The sequence below is a fragment of the Dichomitus squalens genome, assembly GCF_000275845.1.
Source record: "Dichomitus squalens LYAD-421 SS1 unplaced genomic scaffold DICSQscaffold_29, whole genome shotgun sequence".
Lineage (NCBI taxonomy): Eukaryota > Fungi > Basidiomycota > Agaricomycetes > Polyporales > Polyporaceae > Dichomitus > Dichomitus squalens.
Genome location: NW_006766911.1, coordinates 216203 through 235023, shown reverse-complemented (window position 1 = coordinate 235023; position 18821 = coordinate 216203). Strand labels below are relative to the sequence as shown.

Sequence of the window (18821 nt, the reverse complement as noted above, 5' to 3'; positions counted from 1 at the left end):
CGAGTGCACAGTCTCTAGGGTGTCTTCCTAGGCTCCGGGAGGTATAGCAGCGCAGCAGAGAGAAACGACTTTATGTTGTGTACAAGTTGACGTTCTACGCGGCATATGTTCTGGGCTTCCTCGCGTTGACGCTGCGCTTGCTGACGCGACCATGTACGCGAAGACGCTCTGGAGCAGAGCGAGGCGGGCGGGACGCGGCAGGTATGTGCGTGAAGGTAAGTGAGTGGGATTATCAGGATTGAGGGATTGTAGCAATTTGAGGGGCGTCTTTCTGTAGCAGTAGCAGTTTTTGTAGTGTAACACTCCGGGCAATATTGCCTGACAGAGAATGCCAAGAGTAGTGTGTGATTGAGTGGGCTGATTGAATAGACGATGTCTTTCGAGAATGCATGATGTGCATATATCTACCAGAAGTCGATGATTGTCAATGCAATCTAGGACATACAGGAATCCGGGTCAAGCACTCACAGTATGGCACTTGTATGCAGAGCGGGGGGTAATGCAGTGTATGAAAGCATGCGAAATGAACCCTTCCAAAACAGTCTGCAACGTTAGGCGTATCCGTAACAGCATGAAAACTCACCTCCGTCCTTCCCCGCGCCATCCCGCATCCTCTCTCCTCACCTCGACAACGTCCCGAACGCACGACGCTCAGTCGCAGCTCCCATCGCTCGGCCCATCCTTCCACCTCTCGTCCAGCTTCTCGACCGTGCACTCAAACGTCTCCTTCCCCAGCCGCCCGTTCACCTCGTTGTGCTGCTCGCACAACCACCTGCTCAGCCCCGCGCGCGTGCTCACGTCCGGCGGGCGCGTCTTCATGTTCTCGCCGAGGTGCTGCGCGCACACCGAGCACGGGTAGAGCACGGGCAGCGCGCGGAGGAGCGAGAGCATGTTCACGCGCTGCGTTTGAGTCGGCTTCTCGGGGTAGTACGCGGCCGTCGTGTGCAGGAACGTCCAGGTCGCGCGCCCGAGCTCCTCGACGTCTGGCGGGCAGTTCGCGGGGCGGACGGGTTCTGGGGCCAGGGCTTGGGCCGCGGGCTGGGACTGGGACTGAGGTTGTACGAAGCCGGTCCCGGAGGCGAAGGCGGCCATCATGGCGGCGGTCTTCTGCTGGGACGGTGACGGGCCGTCGGTGCCATTGGCGGAGGGAGGCTGCTTGGCGTTGTCCGTTGGGGGTTTCCAGTGCCGGAACGCGGTACAGATCTTGCAGGGCTTGCCATCTGGGCCGAGGACCATGCCCGGAGGAAGTGGGGGCTTCTTGGAGGGCGAGCCAGATGTGTCTCTCGACATTCAGCTTGCACTACGAGGAGGGGGATAGAAGGAAGCAGGAGGGGTAAGCTGAGTGAGCGTATGAGCTCGAAGTATGTCCGAGGTCGGCATCATCTTACGCTGAGAGAACGGGCGCTCCTGACAGGAGAGCGGTGATGCTGACGCACGGACGAACCGGAACGGTTTTCCTGGGAGCAAGCGAACCACGGTTCCGCAGCCATTGCGCAGGCCGGTTTCATGGGAGCGAAAATGGCTGCTACTTGCCAGCAACATGGAAATTCTTGTCATGACCGCAGGTGCGTCTTCAAAGCTTCATCCCCTGCATGAAGTAAATGAGAGTGTCGTGCTGAACCACTCATTCATGGATACAGAAGGATCCGGATCGCTTACGCTCGAGTTGAACGTCGCCGAGACAGGCGCCTCGCCACAACGGCTACTAAGTAGTGTAATACAATCCAACATGCGCCAGCTGCAGGCGTACATTACGGCCCCTCTATTCATTCTCACCCGGCACTAGAAAATGGTCATCAGGGCACGCATCCATCCCCGCGCGATGAGAGCGATGCATACGGTTTCGGCGGGCGTTCTTTGGCGCCCCAAGTGAATAACCCTTCATTGACGTGTCCTTCAATCTCTATCGGCTATCGTCCTCGTGAACGTCACTTATACTGCTCGAATGGGACGTATTTTTCCGTTGCAGCTGACCTCGGAAAAGCTCTCACAGGCGTTTCGTGGGAGCGGTCGGTGCATGGACGATCTCGATCTTCCTCCGTCGGTCTTCGGCGCGGTGGCTGTTGCCCTTGACGGGAATCATTCTCTTGGCACTCGGCTGGTCTTGCCAGCATGGGGACACACTGGATGACTTTCCATAAGCTACTAGTGTGACCCCAGAAGCGACGGCCCAGAATGTATTTCGTGCATATCTCCATCGCATCTTCCCCCATAAATCTCAAATTTGGCACACTTGATCTGTATCGTAGACAGTATATACCCGTAAAATATGAAGGCAATCGGTGGAATTTTGCTTCGAGCATCGTGGCATTACACGTCTGACCCCAGAAACGACGGAAAGGCGCCCACAGATTGTCACCAATGGTCACGGTGCCGAAGACTGCCGATTTAAACACCGCCATTATCAGTCGTTTGATAACGACGTTGGCGGAGGGAACACTAGTCGAGGCGCTCATAATCAAAGTCAGCCTTATCTCGGTCAGTGGCTGAATGTCACGCTCGAGAGACCCCCTTCCCATTCCTCAGGTACCGCAATCCGTAATCCTTCGAAAACTGAATAATCATACTCAGTGCACATGTTAGAAATAATTCCTGGAGTTACAAGAAGATCGGCCATGCCGATCTCTTTGTGGCAATTCAACAAGGTTAGTAAACCCCTGGAACCCTACTCAGATTGACTTGTATCGGGAGCGAATTTCTCCCGATTTCCTTCGTTCTTTGTGGAAGTAATAGTTCAGAAGCACATAGTCTCATGTGTAACATTTGTACATTTATTGACAGGGAAATGCGAGACCTGGAGGCGTGTCAGTCGCTTCTGGGGTCAGGCGCTTAATGCGTCGCTTCTGGGGTCGCACTAGTATCTACGGCTCTACGGACGTCCGTAAATCTCTAAACAGACCGATTTGGGCAAGGGGCAGTGTTGCCGACACCAGATCTGAACTCCGCTGATGAAATTTAGGATACGGACGTCAAAATCTAGGAGGGGGGTCCGACCCCCCTTTCTAAATCTCTAACAGGCCGTAGACAGTCCGTAGACCTCGGCATACGGTGCCGTGACCACGAGAAAGGAAGGAGCCATCATGACAAAGCGAACTGCATGCCAAATACAGACATGACATAAGCCACTCCAGTCACGTGCTGATGATGAGCAGAACATGCCGCCTGTTTAGCGCCCAAGATCCACAGACTGTTTCAAACCCCGCCTAGAAATCTACGGACGTCCGTAGAGCCGTAAATCCTTATGGAAAGTCGTCCACTGGCAATATCCCGGAGGGACTTCTGCAGCTTGCTCCCAGTCTTGTTTCTCTTCCCCCTCCCCGCCTCGTCGTCGACTGGACGTCGACCGACCATCTCCCCCGCCATTCACTCTCTTCCACGTCCAAGACTTCGAGCATCTCCATTCAAGACGAAAAACGGCCTCCCTCACATGTCTTGAGACTCCCGCATCCCTCCCGATACCCTCTCTCGCTCGTACTCCTTCGGCCATACACGGACACTCAGTGCCCTCGAGCAGGCGACATACCTCGCCATGCCAACCCCCATGGACTACCTCAGGACAAGGCGTGCGTACCGCCTCATACCCTTCGGCCTGCTCGCCTCATGTCTTCTCTGGGCCTTCGTCCACTTCGGCGTCGCCGACCACGACCTCTACCCCTCTGGCCCGGACTTTGGCCATCCATTCCTTCGCGGGCCGCCGCATCCTCCACACGCACACGGAGGGCCACCGCATCCTCCCCCGTTCCAACCGCCCCCCGCTCCGCAAGAGCACACGAAGTGGTCGAAGCGCGCCGATGCCGTAAGGGACGCGTTCCGGCATGCATACAAGGGCTATCTGGAGTACGCGGGGTCGAGCGACGAGCTGAAGCCTGTGAGCAACGAAGCGGTGAACAAGTGAGGCGACCACATGCGAGTCGCGCGCTCCGGATTATTGACGTACGCTCGGACAGCTTCAATGGGTGGCGGCTCACCATGGTGGACAGCCTGGACACTATGCTCATCATGGGGCTACACGAGGAGTTCTACGACACCGTTCCTATTCTTGCTAACATGACCTTCGCATTGGACAAGGTGAGCGACGCGTGCCGCGCTCAATCCCGCGCCATGCGATAACTATGTGCGTGCGCCCTTTACGCACTAGGGTAAATATGCACCGTTCTTCGAGACGGTCATCCGGTACCTCGGCGGCCTTCTCTCTGCGTATGCCTTGTCGGGAGAGCCGATCCTGCTCGCGCGGGCCGACGACCTGGGCGCGATGCTGCTGCCTGCTTTCAATACTGCATACGGTCTCCCGATGTACGCGGTCAATACCGTATCGTGAGTACTGTCTTTGCTCTTGTTCGTGGTATGCCTGATGCTTCATAGTGGCGAGACACGTCTGGGGTGGACGGGATCTGATATCCTGTGGGCGGAAGCCCTCAGTTGCCAAGTAGAGTACAAGTATCTTGCGCATTTGACAGGCCGCAAGGAATACTTTGATACGGTGAAGAAACTCGTACCGCCGGGTGTTCTCCATGCTTACACGGGTTCGGTCTGACAGGTTGAGCGCGTGATGGACCTGATGGCCAACGCTGAGCTCGAAGACGAGATGTTCCCGACAAAGTGGTCGGTGAAGACCGGGAAGCCTTCGAATAGTCAGTCCTTGGAACAGGTAGCGATGGGAAGCTAGGAGCACCACTGACCCATGCTACCCCAGCCCAATTCTCGGTTGGCGCATTCGCCGACAGCGCGCACGAGTACCTTCTCAAGCAATACCTCCTCACCGGCCAGTCCGAGTCCAAAGCCCTCGACCTCTGTACGTCCCACCCCCACCAGCGGCAACCCCCGCGCCCGCCCCCTTCTCCCCTCTTCCCCCTCCCCACTCGCGACTGACACCCACACGCCGCCCCCACAGACCTCCGCGACGCCTCTGCGATCCTCCGCAACCTCCTGTACGTCTCGCCCACCCGCGGCCTGCTATACGTGACCGACGCGCACCAGGGCGCGCCCACGCACACGTTCGAGCACCTCTCGTGCTTCCTCCCCGGGCTCCTCGCGCTCGGCGCGCACGCGCTGCCCCCAGGCAGCCTGTCCCCGCGCGAGCGCGAGCTGCACGCGTGGGCCGCGCACGGGCTCGCGCACACGTGCTGGCTCACGTACGCGGACAGCGAGGCGGGGCTCGGGCCGGACGAGGTCGTCGTCGCGGGCGGGGGGCGGCGCTGGCTGGAGGCGGTGGAGGAGTGGGAGGAGGGGGGCAGGGAGGGGGGGCGGCCGCCCGGGGTAAGGGACGCGGCGGTCGCGACGGGGGGGATGGAGAAGGATTATAGGGCGACGAAGATGGGGTATCTGCTCAGACCGGAGGTGTGTGCGCTTCGTCGTGGTGAAACCTGCATGTGAGTCGGTGCTGAACGGGGTGCTTGGGTCAGACGGTGGAGAGCTTTTGCTATCTGTGGCGGACGACGGGGGACGAGGTGTGGCGGGAGCGCGGGTGGGCGGTGTTCAGGGCGATTGAGAGGGAGGCGAAGACGGATAGCGGGTACGCGAGCTTGTGGTCCGTGTTCGAGTCGCCTGCGCGGCATAAGGACGAGATGCCGAGGTGAGTACAGCGATGTCCCTCCTGTACGCGACCCTTGCTGATCCTTTGTGACGTCCGCGCCCAGCTTCTTCACTGCGGAAACGTAACTGACATTCTGTTCATCGTATGAGTGCTCTTTCGCTCACGACTTGCACCGACAGGCTGAAATACTTGTACCTCCTCTTCACGGACGAGGATCTCATCCCTCTCGACCGCTGGGTGTTCAACACCGAAGCTCACCCGCTCCCGATCTTCCACTGGGCGGACTGGGAGAAAGAGCGCTACGGCATCGTCAGCAAGGACCATGGGCACGCTGCGCGGCACAATTGGCCACATTCAGGACTGGACTAACCTAATAGGTGTATCATAGCGTAACAGTGCCAACTAGTTCCGTGGTCATCTTGATTGACTTGCCCTCCTCTCCCAGGGGAGCAGAGAAAGACTTGACATGGATCAGAGTTGCCGCTGATGTCCTGGGGAACCCCAGGCGGGATGCGCGGCCCTGCGTAAAGGATCCGGCCCGTCCGCGCAGGTGAAGAAGCCTGATGCGCATGGACGAAGTTGGGGACCCTCCGAGAAGCAGTATCATGCTACCACTCTTATCGCGTCCGTCGCTCCTCCGCGACGTCACGCACGCTTCTTCCTTGGCCGTCATTCACAAGCGTGCGCTGGGTGTACTGGTATATAGGGGGCCGCATTATCCTGAGCGATACAACCTGTTTTGTCATGATCGGTTTAGGAATCGTCTTGTCGTGTTGGTTTTCGCTTATCGTGGTCGTTCGAGCTGTGAAGGCTCCGAGTCTGCGCTTCCAGGAACATCTCGCCCCTGTGCGTCGGGGAGAAACTGTCCCAAACGAGGCGTTATTCTTTGACGTAAGTCCTTCATCGTACAGCGAAGCTGTCAGTGCTCACGCCGGGGCTGTTAGATGCCTCTAGACCACTTTGGCAACGCAACAGGCACGTTCAAGAACCGTTACTGGGTCAACGACACTTACTACAAACCCGGAGGGCCCGTCTTCCGTACGTTCTTTCTTGGCACTCTGTTGCACAGAAGCTTGATGCAGTGTATTCGTATAGTATTTGATTCAGGAGAGCAAAACGCGGAGCCTCTGCTCCCGTACTACCTGCAGGTACGGTTCAGCGGGTCTCCTTCGTACCCGGACAATGGTTTACTGTGTGCTACAGGAATACCATGGCTTGTCTGCTACGATGCGACTCGCAAAGCGGTATAGCGGAGTGGCAGTCCTCTGGGAGCATCGTTACTACGGCGATTCCCTTCCCTTTCCAATCAACGTACGCCCCGTTTCAGTCTCTGCACTGTAGCGTATATATCTGACGTAGATTGATAATAGGAGAACACGACAGCCGAGCAGTGGCAGTTTCTGACCACAGATCAAGCATTGGAAGATGTCGTCCACTTCGCAAACAGGTTTTCTCTCCATGCAGCGAGCACTGAGGCTTCCGCGGATACCAGCAGCGCATTGAACGAACTAACTCATAACCCTCTGCATCCATCAAACACGCCGTGGATCTGGCTCGGAGGCTCCTATCCCGGGTGTCGCGGAGCACTACTCCGCGTCCGTAACCCAGAGACCATCTTTGCTGTCTGGGCATCCTCTGCGCCAGTACATGCCCAGATCGACATGGCATCGTACTACAAGGCCGCTGAGCGTAGTCTTACGCGAAACTGCTCAGCGGACTGGGTTGCTGTGACGCGTTTCGTGGACGATACTCTCGCAAATGGGACGGCAGCTGAGGCAACGAACCTCAAGTTCAAGCTGCTTCGCGCGAGGGAAGATGGGATCACGAAGGAGCAGGCTGCGAATGCCAGCGATGAGAGCGCTGCTGGGGTGCTCATGGACCCACTAAACTTCTATCAGGTGTGTGTCTGAGCTATTCTCTGTAACGCGTCAGTCACATGCGAATCTGTAGTATTACGGCTTCAAGGACTCTGTCCTTCCGTTTTGCAACGTCGCTCAGACCCAAAACTTTACAGCGACGCCCTTTGAGACCGGGCTCGCGGCTTCTCTCGGGATCGACGTCGCACTGAACGCTTTCCTCACCGGAATCAAACAAGTGAACTATGCAGCGATTCCTGGGAATGCAGATGACCCTGTACAGGATCGTTCCTGGATGTGGCAATACTGCTCCGAGTGGGGTATGGCTCTTCCCAGCTTCCAATCGATCCTGAACAGTATCCTGATTGATCGACGCAGGCTTTTACCAACGTGGCGACCCAGATAATCCTCTGTCAATCGAGACGTCTTTTCGTTCTCTGGAACGCTTCCAGGAAGAATGTAATACGGCATTCCCAGAGGGCCTCCCGTCCGCCCCTGCAGTGGCGCATATCAACAAGTATGGTGGATGGAACATGACACCGTCTAACGTCCTTTTCACGAATGGAGAGTGTGAGTGGAAGGGTGGTGCGACCTTGATGCGCTTGCTGATTCCAGCTGTAGTCGACCCATGGCGAACCATGGGTTTGGCTTCCATCGAGTCCAACTCACCTCAACGGACGCCCAGCGTGGCAGTCCCCGCGTATGTGATCTCGATTTGTCTATGTCATCCTAAGTAACGGGATTGCTGCCACGGTCCAGCTGCAATGTTGCACCTACGTTCCCGTCCTTTTTCGGCCAGACGCATGACAATATGGTGCACGTGTCCGACCTTCGCGTGCTCTTAACTCCCGACGCCAACTATACGGAATTCAGAACTGTCGGATTCTACAGTCCCGTCTCCCAGGAGCCCTTCTACGCTGGATTGGGTTTGTTCCAGTTGGCTCTAGATGAATGGCTACCTTGTTTTGATAACATGGGGAATCTGGGATGAATTGGTCGCCCGGTGAGGAATCGGTTGTCATATACGGTGCTCACCAAGCCTCAGTGGTACGTCACGAGTCATGACTTGGAAAGGCGACTGTTCCGGCTGAGAACAATCGGCTTCTATCTTCAGCATCCATAGCTTCACGGCCTGGCAAAACAACGTGATGGTGATAGTACACTCGAGACATGATCATCCTTCACACAAATGACGACTCGACGTGACCAGTTGTTCTGACTCTTCGTAAGATGTCTTGGTTGACGACTGAGTCGCCCTGTCATGAGTGCAGCAGTTTCCGTGGTGCACCTTTGTAACTTTCATGCGAGCATTCCATTGATACCCTAGCGTGGGGCTGGATACCAGGGAGGCTTGTCCAACGCGCCTTTCACACTCGCCTCCCCTTGAGGCCAGAATCTTCTGTTCAATATGGAGACGCTTTCTCGCCGACAACGTACGTCCGCAGTCTTCGCTATTCCTGCCTATTTTTTGTTGAAAATGGGTTCAGCTAATCACCGTGTGTTCATAGCCAAGATACGTCTGCTTTTGAGTAAGTTTCCACTGGACAGACAAGGAGAAATTAGTACGCGTCAGCAAAGGCTGTCGGCACGTGGCACTGCGTAACCTAACACCCACCGAGCTATATCCGCCTAGCTGATCAGCGCACAACCATCCAAGCTGCCTTGTAATCAGAAATCTTCAGGTACCAGTCCATCGAGAGCACGGCAGGCTGTTAACCATGATCCTGGGAAAGCATATGCGGGATATACGGACCCGAACTCTTGGCCGGACCGTTCACCCTCGGAGAGAAGCTCGATACGCATGGAAGACATGGTGCAACCCCGAGAAGCAAGATCATGATACCTCTGTTATCGTGTCCCTTACTCCGCCGCGACGTCACGTACGCCCCTTCTGTGGCCGATGCCCGCGGGGGTATGGCTGGTATATAAGATGATCCACCATCTCTAGCAATACAAACTGTGCAATCATGAGCAATCTAGGTAGTCTCTTGTTGTGTTCTTTCTCGCTCTTCGTCGCCGCTGGAGCCTTCAAGGCTCCGAGTCTGCCTTTAAGGGAGCCTCTCGTCCCTGTGCGTCGGGGAGAGACTGCCCCAAATCAGGCGTTGTTCTTCGATGTAAGTCGTCCACTATCAGTGCAAAATTCAATGCTGATTCGGGAACGCCTTAGATGCCTCTGGATCATTTCGGGAATGCGACTGGAATGTACAAGAACCGATACTGGATCAACGATACTTACTACAAGCCTGGCGGGCCTATCTTTCGTATGTTGCTAGAACCGTTCCAATGACCTTCTGAGGTGACCTATAGTCTTGCAGTCTTTGACTCAGGAGAGCAAGATGCAGAACCACTGCTGCCGTATTACTTGCAGGTAGCGTAATGATCTTCTTGTCCGAATGTACGGAGCTCATCCATACTGTGATCAGGAGTATCATGGTCTGTCCGCGACTATGCGACTCGCAAAGCGATACAACGGAGTGGCTATCCTTTGGGAACATCGATACTACGGAGATTCCCTGCCGTTCCCCGCAAATGTATGCTGCGTTTGTTTGAGCCCCTTCCAAGGCACATACGATTGATGCTACTGTTGAACAGGAGAATACAACTGCTGAGCAGTGGCAGTTCCTGACCACGGATCAGGCATTGGAAGACGTTGTCTATTTCGCCAAGAGGTTCTCTCTCCCTTCCGCTGGCCCTGGGCCATTCGATAATGCTAGCGGTCCCTCGAGTGAAGTTCGTAATAACCCTCTTCATCCGTCAAATACCCCATGGATATGGCTTGGCGGGTCCTATCCTGGGGTCCGTGGAGCTCTACTTCGCGTCCGCAATCCGGAGACGATCTTTGCCGTTTGGGCCTCCTCCGCACCCGTGCATGCCCAGATTGACATGGCCGCGTACTACAAGGCTGCTGAGCGTAGCCTTACGCGGAACTGTTCTGCGGACTGGGTTGCGGTGACACGTTTCGTAGACGCTACGCTTGCAAACGGGACTGCCACGCAGGCGGTGGACTTGAAGGTCAAACTGCTCAGAGCGAGAGAAGATGGGGTTACGAGGGAACAGGCTGCCAATACCAGCGACGTGGACGCTGCTGAGATTCTCATGGACCCCCTTGACTTCTATCAAGTATGCGATCGAATCATTTTCTCCTCGACGTTTGACTAACATGGCGCCGTGTACCTGTAGTACTACGGCTTCAAGGACTCTGTCCTTCCATTTTGCAACGTCGTAGAGACTCAAAACTTCACGGCACTGCCAACTGAGACAGGGCTTGCGGCCTCTTTTGGAATCGACGTCGCGCTCAACGCGTTTCTGGCCGGAATCAAGCAAGTCAATTACGCAGCCATACCTGGGACCGAACCTGCGCGCGGCCGTGCCTTTTCTTGGATGTGGCAGTACTGCTCCGAGTACGGTATGACGCTACCCTGACTTCTGACCTTCGTTTGCTGAGTATCCTGATCATTCGGCACAGGATTCTATGAACGTGGAGACCCTAATGACCCACTATCCATCGAGACATCGTTCCGCTCGCTAGAACTCTACCAAGAACAATGCAACATGGCATTCCCCCAAGGACTTCCATCTGCCCCTGCCGTCGAACATGTCAACAAATACGGCGGGTGGAACATGACGCCATCGAATGTCCTGTTCACGAACGGAGAATGTGAGTGAATGGACAATGTCACATACCGCGGTTACGGAGGTATTCCCACAGTCGACCCTTGGCGAACAATGGGACTTGCTTCCATCGAGTCAAATTCTCCCCAACGAACGCCCAGCGTGGCGATACCTGCGTATGTGGTCCCGAGTTCCTATGTGATCCTTAGTAACGGGATTGCGGCCACGGTCCAGCTGCAATGTTGCACCTACGTTCCCGTCCTTCTTCGGTCTGACGCATGACAATATGGTGCACGTGTCCGACCTTCGCGTGCTCTTGACTCCCGACGCCAACCACACGGAATTCAAGACGGTGGGATTCTACAGTCCCATCTCCCAGGAGCCTTTCTATGCTGGTTTAGGCCTGTTCCAGTTGGCTCTAGATGACTGGTTACCTTGCTTCAGTGCTGCAAAATTGGGAGTAAGTACAAGCCATCGTGTAGAAGGAACATCGTTCAAGGAACTCACCATGGCATTATAAACACCGGTGTGTGGGGTGACACCAAGTGGCCAGAGTCCACCGAACTTGGCCTCCGCTGATCGGATTGCCGTGAGAAGAGTAGAGAAGGCGGGATTAGGGAGGGGCTGCTCATTCGTAGATGTGACTTTCATGTACGCAACCGACTGAAATTTGAATGGCAGACTGCTGGCTTGACGCCCATCATATACACAAGGATAAAAGGGTATAGTGAGGTGTGCGCAAACTCTCTGTCGGGGAGTCGAACCCCGCTTTCGCGCGACCACACAGCATGACAGGCGCGTGTACTAACCGATATACTAACAGAGAGATAGACATCGAAACGCAAACCAATACATATCTTATTTGCTCACTCGCTAATAGATCCCCTGCGTGTAGGGTCTGTGAAGGAGACCGACATCCTCAAATGTCGTTGTTTCCTTATACACGTCTCGCCCTGGCATCTGGGAAGGCCCTCATAGTTTCTGGGCACCACTACCATGTTTTGAATGCGCAGTACGCTATTGAATCAGATGTCTCATGCATTCACGGACTAAGGATGCCCGAGTCAGGGACGGCGAACTCGCCCAATCCACAACACGGCTAGGAGATGATTTACAAACTGCTCTTGTGCAATCAGGGCCTATCCGATGCACCGCTGTGGACTCTACGTTGACACATGTAGCGACCACAGCAGACGACAAAAAGTTGAAAATCTGGAGGGTGGAGACGCTAGAACTCCTGAATGAGAGGTAAGCGTGCGTCCCGCCTGTCCTTTCTGCACCTGCGCTGACTTTTGTTGGTATGTCAGGGAGCTTCCGAAGAAGCCCACCGAAGTTGCATTCACTCGCGACGGTCAGACGATCGTCATTAGCGATAAGTTCGGCGACGTCTTCAGGTCAGTTCCAGCCGTCCGCCCCGTCTCCTGTCCCCTCCATCCGACGCGACTATAGCTACCCCCTCTACCCCGAACATACCCCCGAAGTACCCGCATCGGATATAGGCGCTTCGAAGCGCGGCTCTCTCAACGCGCACGAAAACCCCTCCAACGGCACCCTCGTCCTCGGGCACGCATCCCTCCTGACGACTTTTCTGCTCACACCTGATGAGCGGTACATTGTCACTGCCGATCGCGACGAGCACATCCGTGTGAGCTGGTATCCCCAGGGGTACAATATCGAGCGGTACTGCCTTGGCCACGAAACGTACGTTCCTCCATCCCCTTAAATGCGCACACGAGTCGTTCATGTTGAGTAGATATGTATCTGCCCTCCACATCCCGTCATTCAAGGAGTCAGCCCTTGTATCCGGTGGTGGCGATCCAATGCTCAAGGTCTGGGACTGGATGTCGGGGAGGCTGTTAGCGAACATCTCCATCTTCAACGTCGCGGAGCCGTACATCAGAGTGCGGGCGCCGAAGAGGAAGCGCGGCTGGAGCGAGGGGGACGAAGATGGAGAAACCGGCGAAGGCGCTCAACCGCAGAAGGGTAAGGGTAAGGGACGGAGGGGTCGTGGCAAGGGCAAAGGGAAGGTGAACCAGAACGCAGACGCTGGGGGGAAGGAGCGGGAGGCATCTGGGACTCCCGCTGAGGAGCGGGGAGACCAGCCTATGGCCGACGCAGACACGGGCGAGCCTGCAGACGAGAGCAACCGGCCGGCTGCTTCAGCTTCTGAGGAAACGGTGCTCGCCTTCGTTGTGTACAAGATACAGTCCGTCGACCGCGGAGAACACGGACGATTCATTGTTTTCAGTGTCGTCGGGTGAGCTTCCTCTACCTACACTCGCTGCGTTCGGATTACTGATGGCACACAGGGCATCGGCTCTGTTTTACACCCCGTTTCCCGAGGAGGGTGTATTGGACCCGCCACCCGTACACGTGGTCGAGTTCCCCGTTCCTGTAGTAGACTTCACTGTCGGTCCTGACGGCGCTATATGGACATTGCTTGACGCGGAGTGGGCGGGGGCGCAGTCGCTCTCGGAAAAGCCACAGTTCGTCCGACTGCTCACCTGGAACGAAAACACAGTACGTCTTCTCCTTGGCTCCAGAGCGGACTGCCGCTCAGACCGCACAGCTTTCTGAGTCGTCCGCCGATTCTCCTCTACTCGACGCGTTGAACTCAAGATGCCTCGTATCGGGTACGTTTCGTCCTCATGTCCACCTCTATTCCCCTCTCTCACGTCATATCTCTCCAGCAACCCCCGAAGAGCTGAAGAAGCTCGACCTCTACTCCGACCTCTCCTCCTTGCCCAAAAACGTCGACCCTGACCACGATGCGCTCATCCGCGACACGCTGTCTGAAGCTGCGGCCTTCGACCCCGACGCGGCGGACGGGAGGAAGCTCACGCTGCGCGAGCTCGGGCGGCTGAAGAAGAAGAAGGCCCTGCTTGCGAAGATCCAGGAGCGCGAGGAGGGCGCAAAGCGCGCGAGTCGTGAGGGCTCGGAGGCGGTGAGCGAGAGGGAGGTCAAGAGGGCGAGGTCCGAGAGCGAGAGTGGGACCGCAGTCGATGAGAAGGCTGGTGATGTTCACGGTGGTGACGGTAACGAATTTACGGAGGGACGAGATGATGTACGGGACGTCGAAATAGCTGCGTCGTGAGTGCGCTGCTCGCATATCGTTTGCCTGTGTTCGCTTCGCGTGCGCCGTATGCCTTGTGCACCAATAGTATCCAAGGCGGCAATCGTGCTGGACTGCTTGCATGCCTAGTGTGTGCCACATCCCTTAGGAGCGTCTGTTGTTGAGCGGAGGTTATATTTCTTTGTGGCGAAATGACTGGATGCCTATGTTTTTCTGTGCAAGTCGACGGACGACGTTATTCCTGGTTCTATATGGCCTGACCAGGCTGGCTTGTCGTGACTAGGGCCTGATGGCGCAAAAATAGGGGTAGTCAAAGATGGCGGTTCGGTGGACGATTCGAGGGAACGATTCGGGAGACGATTCGAGTGGGGGGGAATCCGCGATTCTGGCAGAATCGCGTCGAATCGCCGGTGCGAGTCTGGAGGAGCACCGCCCACCCGAATCGCGATTCTCTCCACTCGATTCTCTCAGCCCGACCTCGGATAAGCCCTCTTAAAATAGGTTATATGTCGAAATTTTATTGGGGTTTGTCTTGGCACGTCTTACGAGCGACCATGGCCCTACTGCAAGCTTGCCGCTTCTCTACTTTTATCAGAATTGCTGGTCTACAGATTCCCTCCACCTTCAAATGTCCAATCAGATCGAAAACCCTACTTTCAGATAGTCTGGCCGTCTCACTTGGCAACCTTCTGCTGGCTCTAGCACGAAGACCGGGAATCAAGTGCGCCGTGTATCTTGTTGATGAGATGGATAGATCTTCTCTGAGGTCCCAAGAGCTGTAACGAAGCATAGTAGGGGGAAGAGCAACGCGGCACACAGAGAGAAACCATCGCGCGAGGATGCATGGATTACCTGATTTTAATATCACAGACGCCCGAAGGCCTGACCGACTCAAGAATCTACCCTGGAATCGACCCGTAGAAACGTGGGGTGATCAAAGTGCCCACACGAATCCAGGACGATTCCCTTCGACAGAATCGCTGTAGAATCGCTCAACGAACCGTCCACCGAACCGCCATCTTTGACTACCCCTAATGAATCTCCACAAGTACGCGAAGCGCTCGCGCAAAACGAGCACCCCATTGTCAGGGCACTCGACTGACTGCGTATCCTATATCATCGGGGCATATGACGAGAGAAGACGATACGGCTGACAATTGCTCCGATAAGCTCCCACTGCGAACTGCTTCCATCGCTTCCTGTCAAGGCATTACTCTTGCAACCGTACCGAGTACGTCTTACCCAGCCTGGCGCAACGAAGGACAAGTGCGCAAATATCATGAGAGATGGTGGCATGCCTAGGGCGCGAAGGTGCGGGAGCGGTTCATATGCCCACTAGCTGTCACAGAACCCAAGTCTACGGGAAAGGAGCAAATGACCATTACCCAAAGCAATGGAATCAAAATGAACTGTTATCGTGCAGTGCACATAAATGAAACATGAAGTATTAGGGTGATGCTTGATCGGGATTCGTAGAAGTGTTCAAATTATTCCAGACGGATGCTCGCAATCTCGCAATGCCTAGTAGCCAGAACGGACGTAGGTAGCCATGCCCTGGAGGCTCCCCGGAGCTGCGCGTGATCGTCAGCACCATCCGAGGGAAGGGCGTAATGTCCATTACTCACACAGGGAGAGACCCGCGGCACGAGCAGGGCCAGCCACGTCGACGGTGGCGATCTGCTTGGCCTTCGCGGGACCGCTGAGAGCGAACACGTCGACGACTTCAGATGCGGCGCCGAGGACGTACAGGTAACTGGTAGCGAATCGTGAGCCGTAGCCAAGTTTCGTACGACTTTCCGACTTACTCCTTGCCGCCGACAGTAGCAACCTCGGGGTCGATTGGGGAGGTACCGTTCGCGACCGTGTAGGACTGGATCAGCCGCCAGAAGTCAGTAATATGCGCGCGCCATCATGACGAGCAGCCCATGCACGTACCGCAACCGCACTGGGCTTCAAGTTGCTGTCGAGCTGGACCTCGCGGATCGTGTTAGCCGCGACGTCCACAGTGTAGTAGTTGCCCGTTTTCGTGCTGTACGTCGACCAGCACGTTGCGCCGTTCCCAGGGACGGTGTTGGCAGAGCCACGTCCCTTGCCACTGAAGTCGACGACGTCGAAGCCGATACCGGGGTCGGTCAGGAGGAATGCATTCTCGCCCGTAATAGGCGTCAGTGAGAATGGCACCATGGCTCCAGGTACGTTGACCTGGGTGTAGTTCGCCGCGAGGGAGCCGTCCTTGGCCACGTCCCAGGTCGCAAGGAAGCCGGGGCCAGTGGCGCCCTTGTAGGACACGACGAGCTTGCTGTCATCCTCGGAGAAGTGGATCTGCGACAAGGTGCCTGGAGGACCGTTCGGCGGGTTCGTCTGATTCAAGCCGAGGTAGCGGAGGGTGTTCGGCAGCGTGACGAGGCCGAGCTTCGAGTCCACAGAGAAGCAGCTGTAGACAGAGAGGTTAGCACCCTATGTGCACGCATCCAGTCAGTGGAGTATCGCACTTCACGCCATTGATGGCACCACCGTTAAGGGCGCAAAGGCGGCTACCATCGCTCGAGAACGCCACGGACTGGGGGAACTCTCCCTCTGATGAGATCGGATCGCCGAGAGGAGTGAGGATCGTGGGCCTGCGAGGGTCAATAGAGAAGAGGGAAATCGTATTTGAGCCAGCCTGGAACAAGTCATGGTCAAAACAGAAGCGTGTCGCAGTGTGAACATATACTCACATTGACCGTTGCGAGCAGGTTCTTCTTGGACGAGACCTGCACAGAGCCCTGAGAGAAGAGGCCGTCCGCGCCTGTGTTGCCATTCGCAGTGTGGCCATGTAGACCTCGTCCGCCGCTTGCAACCGCCCTATCGAGCCGCTGCAATCAAAGATGAGTTTCCGTAAGCGACAGCACAGAGCTGCGAACACGTACCAAGGTACCGTCGGCGTTGATAGCAGCGCTCACGACCATGTTCTCATCCGGACCGTTCGTGATGACTGCAGCAAAGTTGAGCGACCGTAGATCTAACAAGCCCGCAAGTAGACTCACAATAGATCGCTCCATTGGGAGAGCGCGGTGACGCCTTCGTAAGCATCTTGACATAGGGACGGCTGACAGCGGTTGCAGACGCGAGCGCTGCAGCGGAGCAGACGTAGGTAAGGAATGCGGTGGAGACCTTCATCTTAGCAGAAATTAAAAAGATGCTGCTACTGTGATAGAAGACAAAGTGATCAGCGATAAAGGACCAGGTGGTGTGAGAGACCCCACTTGAAGCTTGATGAATGAGCTTACCGCGAATGTATAAGTGGATAGTGAAGAGTAAGAAAGGAAGAAGGAAGAGGAAGCCGCGGGGTGAGACTCCTCGAAGTTCGCAGGCGGTCTTAAATGTGCCCTACAAGCGGAGTGTACGGCTAGCATGCTCGGCAAGCGCGTCGGAAGAACAGAGTGTCGTGATACCTCCGGAGGCGGAGATGTCCTGCCCATAATCTGAGGCATGTCAGCGCTCAGGAACACGCAATCCACTGGACTTGTCGAAGGAACAAGCCACGAGAGTCCCATCAGGCGAACCCTAATTGGCACAGTCAGCACGCTTCATATTGAGAACAAGGAAATTGATTACAGTGCCACATTTTACAGAATGCAAGCGTCTGCGCATTGATGAGCTTGCTAAGCTCCTGAACTGGTCTCCAATCTCTTCCAATCGGCTCGAGAAACAGTATCGCCCGACCTGTGGCAGAGCAACGCGACGTGAGGCAAAGTGCGGAGATATCTCTCCCGAAACACGGCCGAGGTCAAAAGGGGTTCGATGGATCGACCGTTGCAGTGCATTGGGGTGGAAGCGCCAACCGTGCAGCCCTTTTCGTGAGGACAGCCACTGCCCAGTGCCCACAACGCGCCCGTCGGTTGTCGAAGGGGTCTATGCCATAAGGAGTAATCGACGATGAACATGACGCGTGCACGTACTTAGACTTCTCATGGTCGCCGAACACTCGCCGAACAACGAGCGGAACTCAGCTCATGCACCATGCTCGCTCAGCACTCGTGCCGAAGGCAATGGTCGCTATTGAGTATACCCTTCGCTTCTGACGAAACCGAGACTTTGGCGTTGGTGAGCAGGGCGATTGGCAGAGTGGGGCTAAAACATAATCATACTTGAGGAAGTGGATGGAGGACTCACCTATTACTCTATGATTGTCGCTGGCTGCGTTTCTGTTGTGCCAGACAAGCAGCTCTCATGAGGATAGAGCGCTAGGACGATGTGATGATGAGTGACTCGTTTTGCCTTGTATACGGCGGGCTGTTGTGCCATAACATACCATTTGTGCATAAGGACAAGAAGGTTGCTGATGAAACATGGTTACACCAAGTGCGGTAAGTCTTCAGTACAACCTCATCCAAGGATCAAGGTTCTTGAGAGCCAAACCTATGCTGAAGCGAGAACCAAAACACACCGACGTCTAGCCGTAGCAGGAGTCGTCCTCTATTGGCGAGGTACTATTGGATAGCACGACTTGCCACTCATACGGATTTCCGGATCTATTGCGATACTCACAGTGATAGTACTTGAGCTTTCGTGTACACACTATCCTCATATTTGAACGCCACATCCGCGCCGGTAAAGCATGATCGTCTTCGTACATTGAAAAGAAAGACTTTGAACGATACTATGGAAGTCGTGCGATGGGCGTCGACGGCCCAAGGCATGTCGAGGGTGACTGAAGCAAGGTCGTGAACGGAAAGTCCGCAATGCGAAAAGGCGCCAGCTGCAG

At 55.6% G+C, this 18821-nt stretch overlaps 4 protein-coding genes and 1 non-coding gene across 5 annotated transcripts; 2 read left to right on the top strand and 3 right to left on the bottom strand.

The window, feature by feature from the left end:
* Window positions 1-115: 115 nt before the first annotated feature.
* On the bottom strand, window positions 116-1357 carry DICSQDRAFT_138649 (FAD-dependent thiol oxidase). Its single transcript, XM_007367870.1, has 2 exons — window positions 469-1357; window positions 116-404 (listed from the first exon to the last, which is right to left on the bottom strand). Exon 1 carries the CDS (start codon window positions 1288-1290, stop codon window positions 652-654), a length of 639 nt encoding a protein of 212 aa, XP_007367932.1. The 5' UTR covers window positions 1291-1357; the 3' UTR covers window positions 116-404; window positions 469-651.
* A 2043-nt stretch (window positions 1358-3400) lies between these two features.
* On the top strand, window positions 3401-8380 carry DICSQDRAFT_182016 (seven-hairpin glycosidase). The gene is made up of 18 exons (XM_007367869.1): window positions 3401-3891; window positions 3948-4068; window positions 4139-4314; window positions 4363-4480; window positions 4538-4631; window positions 4694-4792; window positions 4892-5337; window positions 5403-5572; window positions 5637-5654; window positions 5713-6424; window positions 6478-6571; window positions 6629-6681; window positions 6737-6844; window positions 6904-7431; window positions 7484-7709; window positions 7768-7959; window positions 8011-8089; window positions 8149-8380. The coding sequence occupies exons 1-10, from the start codon at window positions 3530-3532 to the stop codon at window positions 5900-5902; spliced, it is 1794 nt and encodes a 597-aa protein (XP_007367931.1). The 5' UTR covers window positions 3401-3529; the 3' UTR covers window positions 5903-6424; window positions 6478-6571; window positions 6629-6681; window positions 6737-6844; window positions 6904-7431; window positions 7484-7709; window positions 7768-7959; window positions 8011-8089; window positions 8149-8380.
* A 3364-nt stretch (window positions 8381-11744) lies between these two features.
* DICSQDRAFT_t133 lies at window positions 11745-11827 on the bottom strand. The gene has a single exon. It is a non-coding gene; the product is annotated as a tRNA-Asp (tRNA).
* A 97-nt stretch (window positions 11828-11924) lies between these two features.
* On the top strand, window positions 11925-14095 carry DICSQDRAFT_65189 (WD40 repeat-like protein; the record flags this gene model as incomplete). The annotated part of the gene is made up of 8 exons (XM_007367868.1): window positions 11925-12013; window positions 12070-12249; window positions 12309-12395; window positions 12451-12702; window positions 12755-13258; window positions 13311-13521; window positions 13562-13634; window positions 13692-14095. 8 exons carry the CDS (start codon window positions 11925-11927, stop codon window positions 14093-14095), a joined length of 1800 nt encoding a protein of 599 aa, XP_007367930.1.
* A 1500-nt stretch (window positions 14096-15595) lies between these two features.
* DICSQDRAFT_65282 (uncharacterized protein) lies at window positions 15596-17146 on the bottom strand (the record flags this gene model as incomplete). The annotated part of the gene is made up of 8 exons (XM_007367867.1): window positions 15596-15645; window positions 15700-15827; window positions 15880-15944; window positions 16010-16508; window positions 16567-16736; window positions 16792-16929; window positions 16984-17048; window positions 17101-17146. The coding sequence occupies 8 exons, from the start codon at window positions 17144-17146 to the stop codon at window positions 15596-15598; spliced, it is 1161 nt and encodes a 386-aa protein (XP_007367929.1).
* Window positions 17147-18821: the final 1675 nt, after the last annotated feature.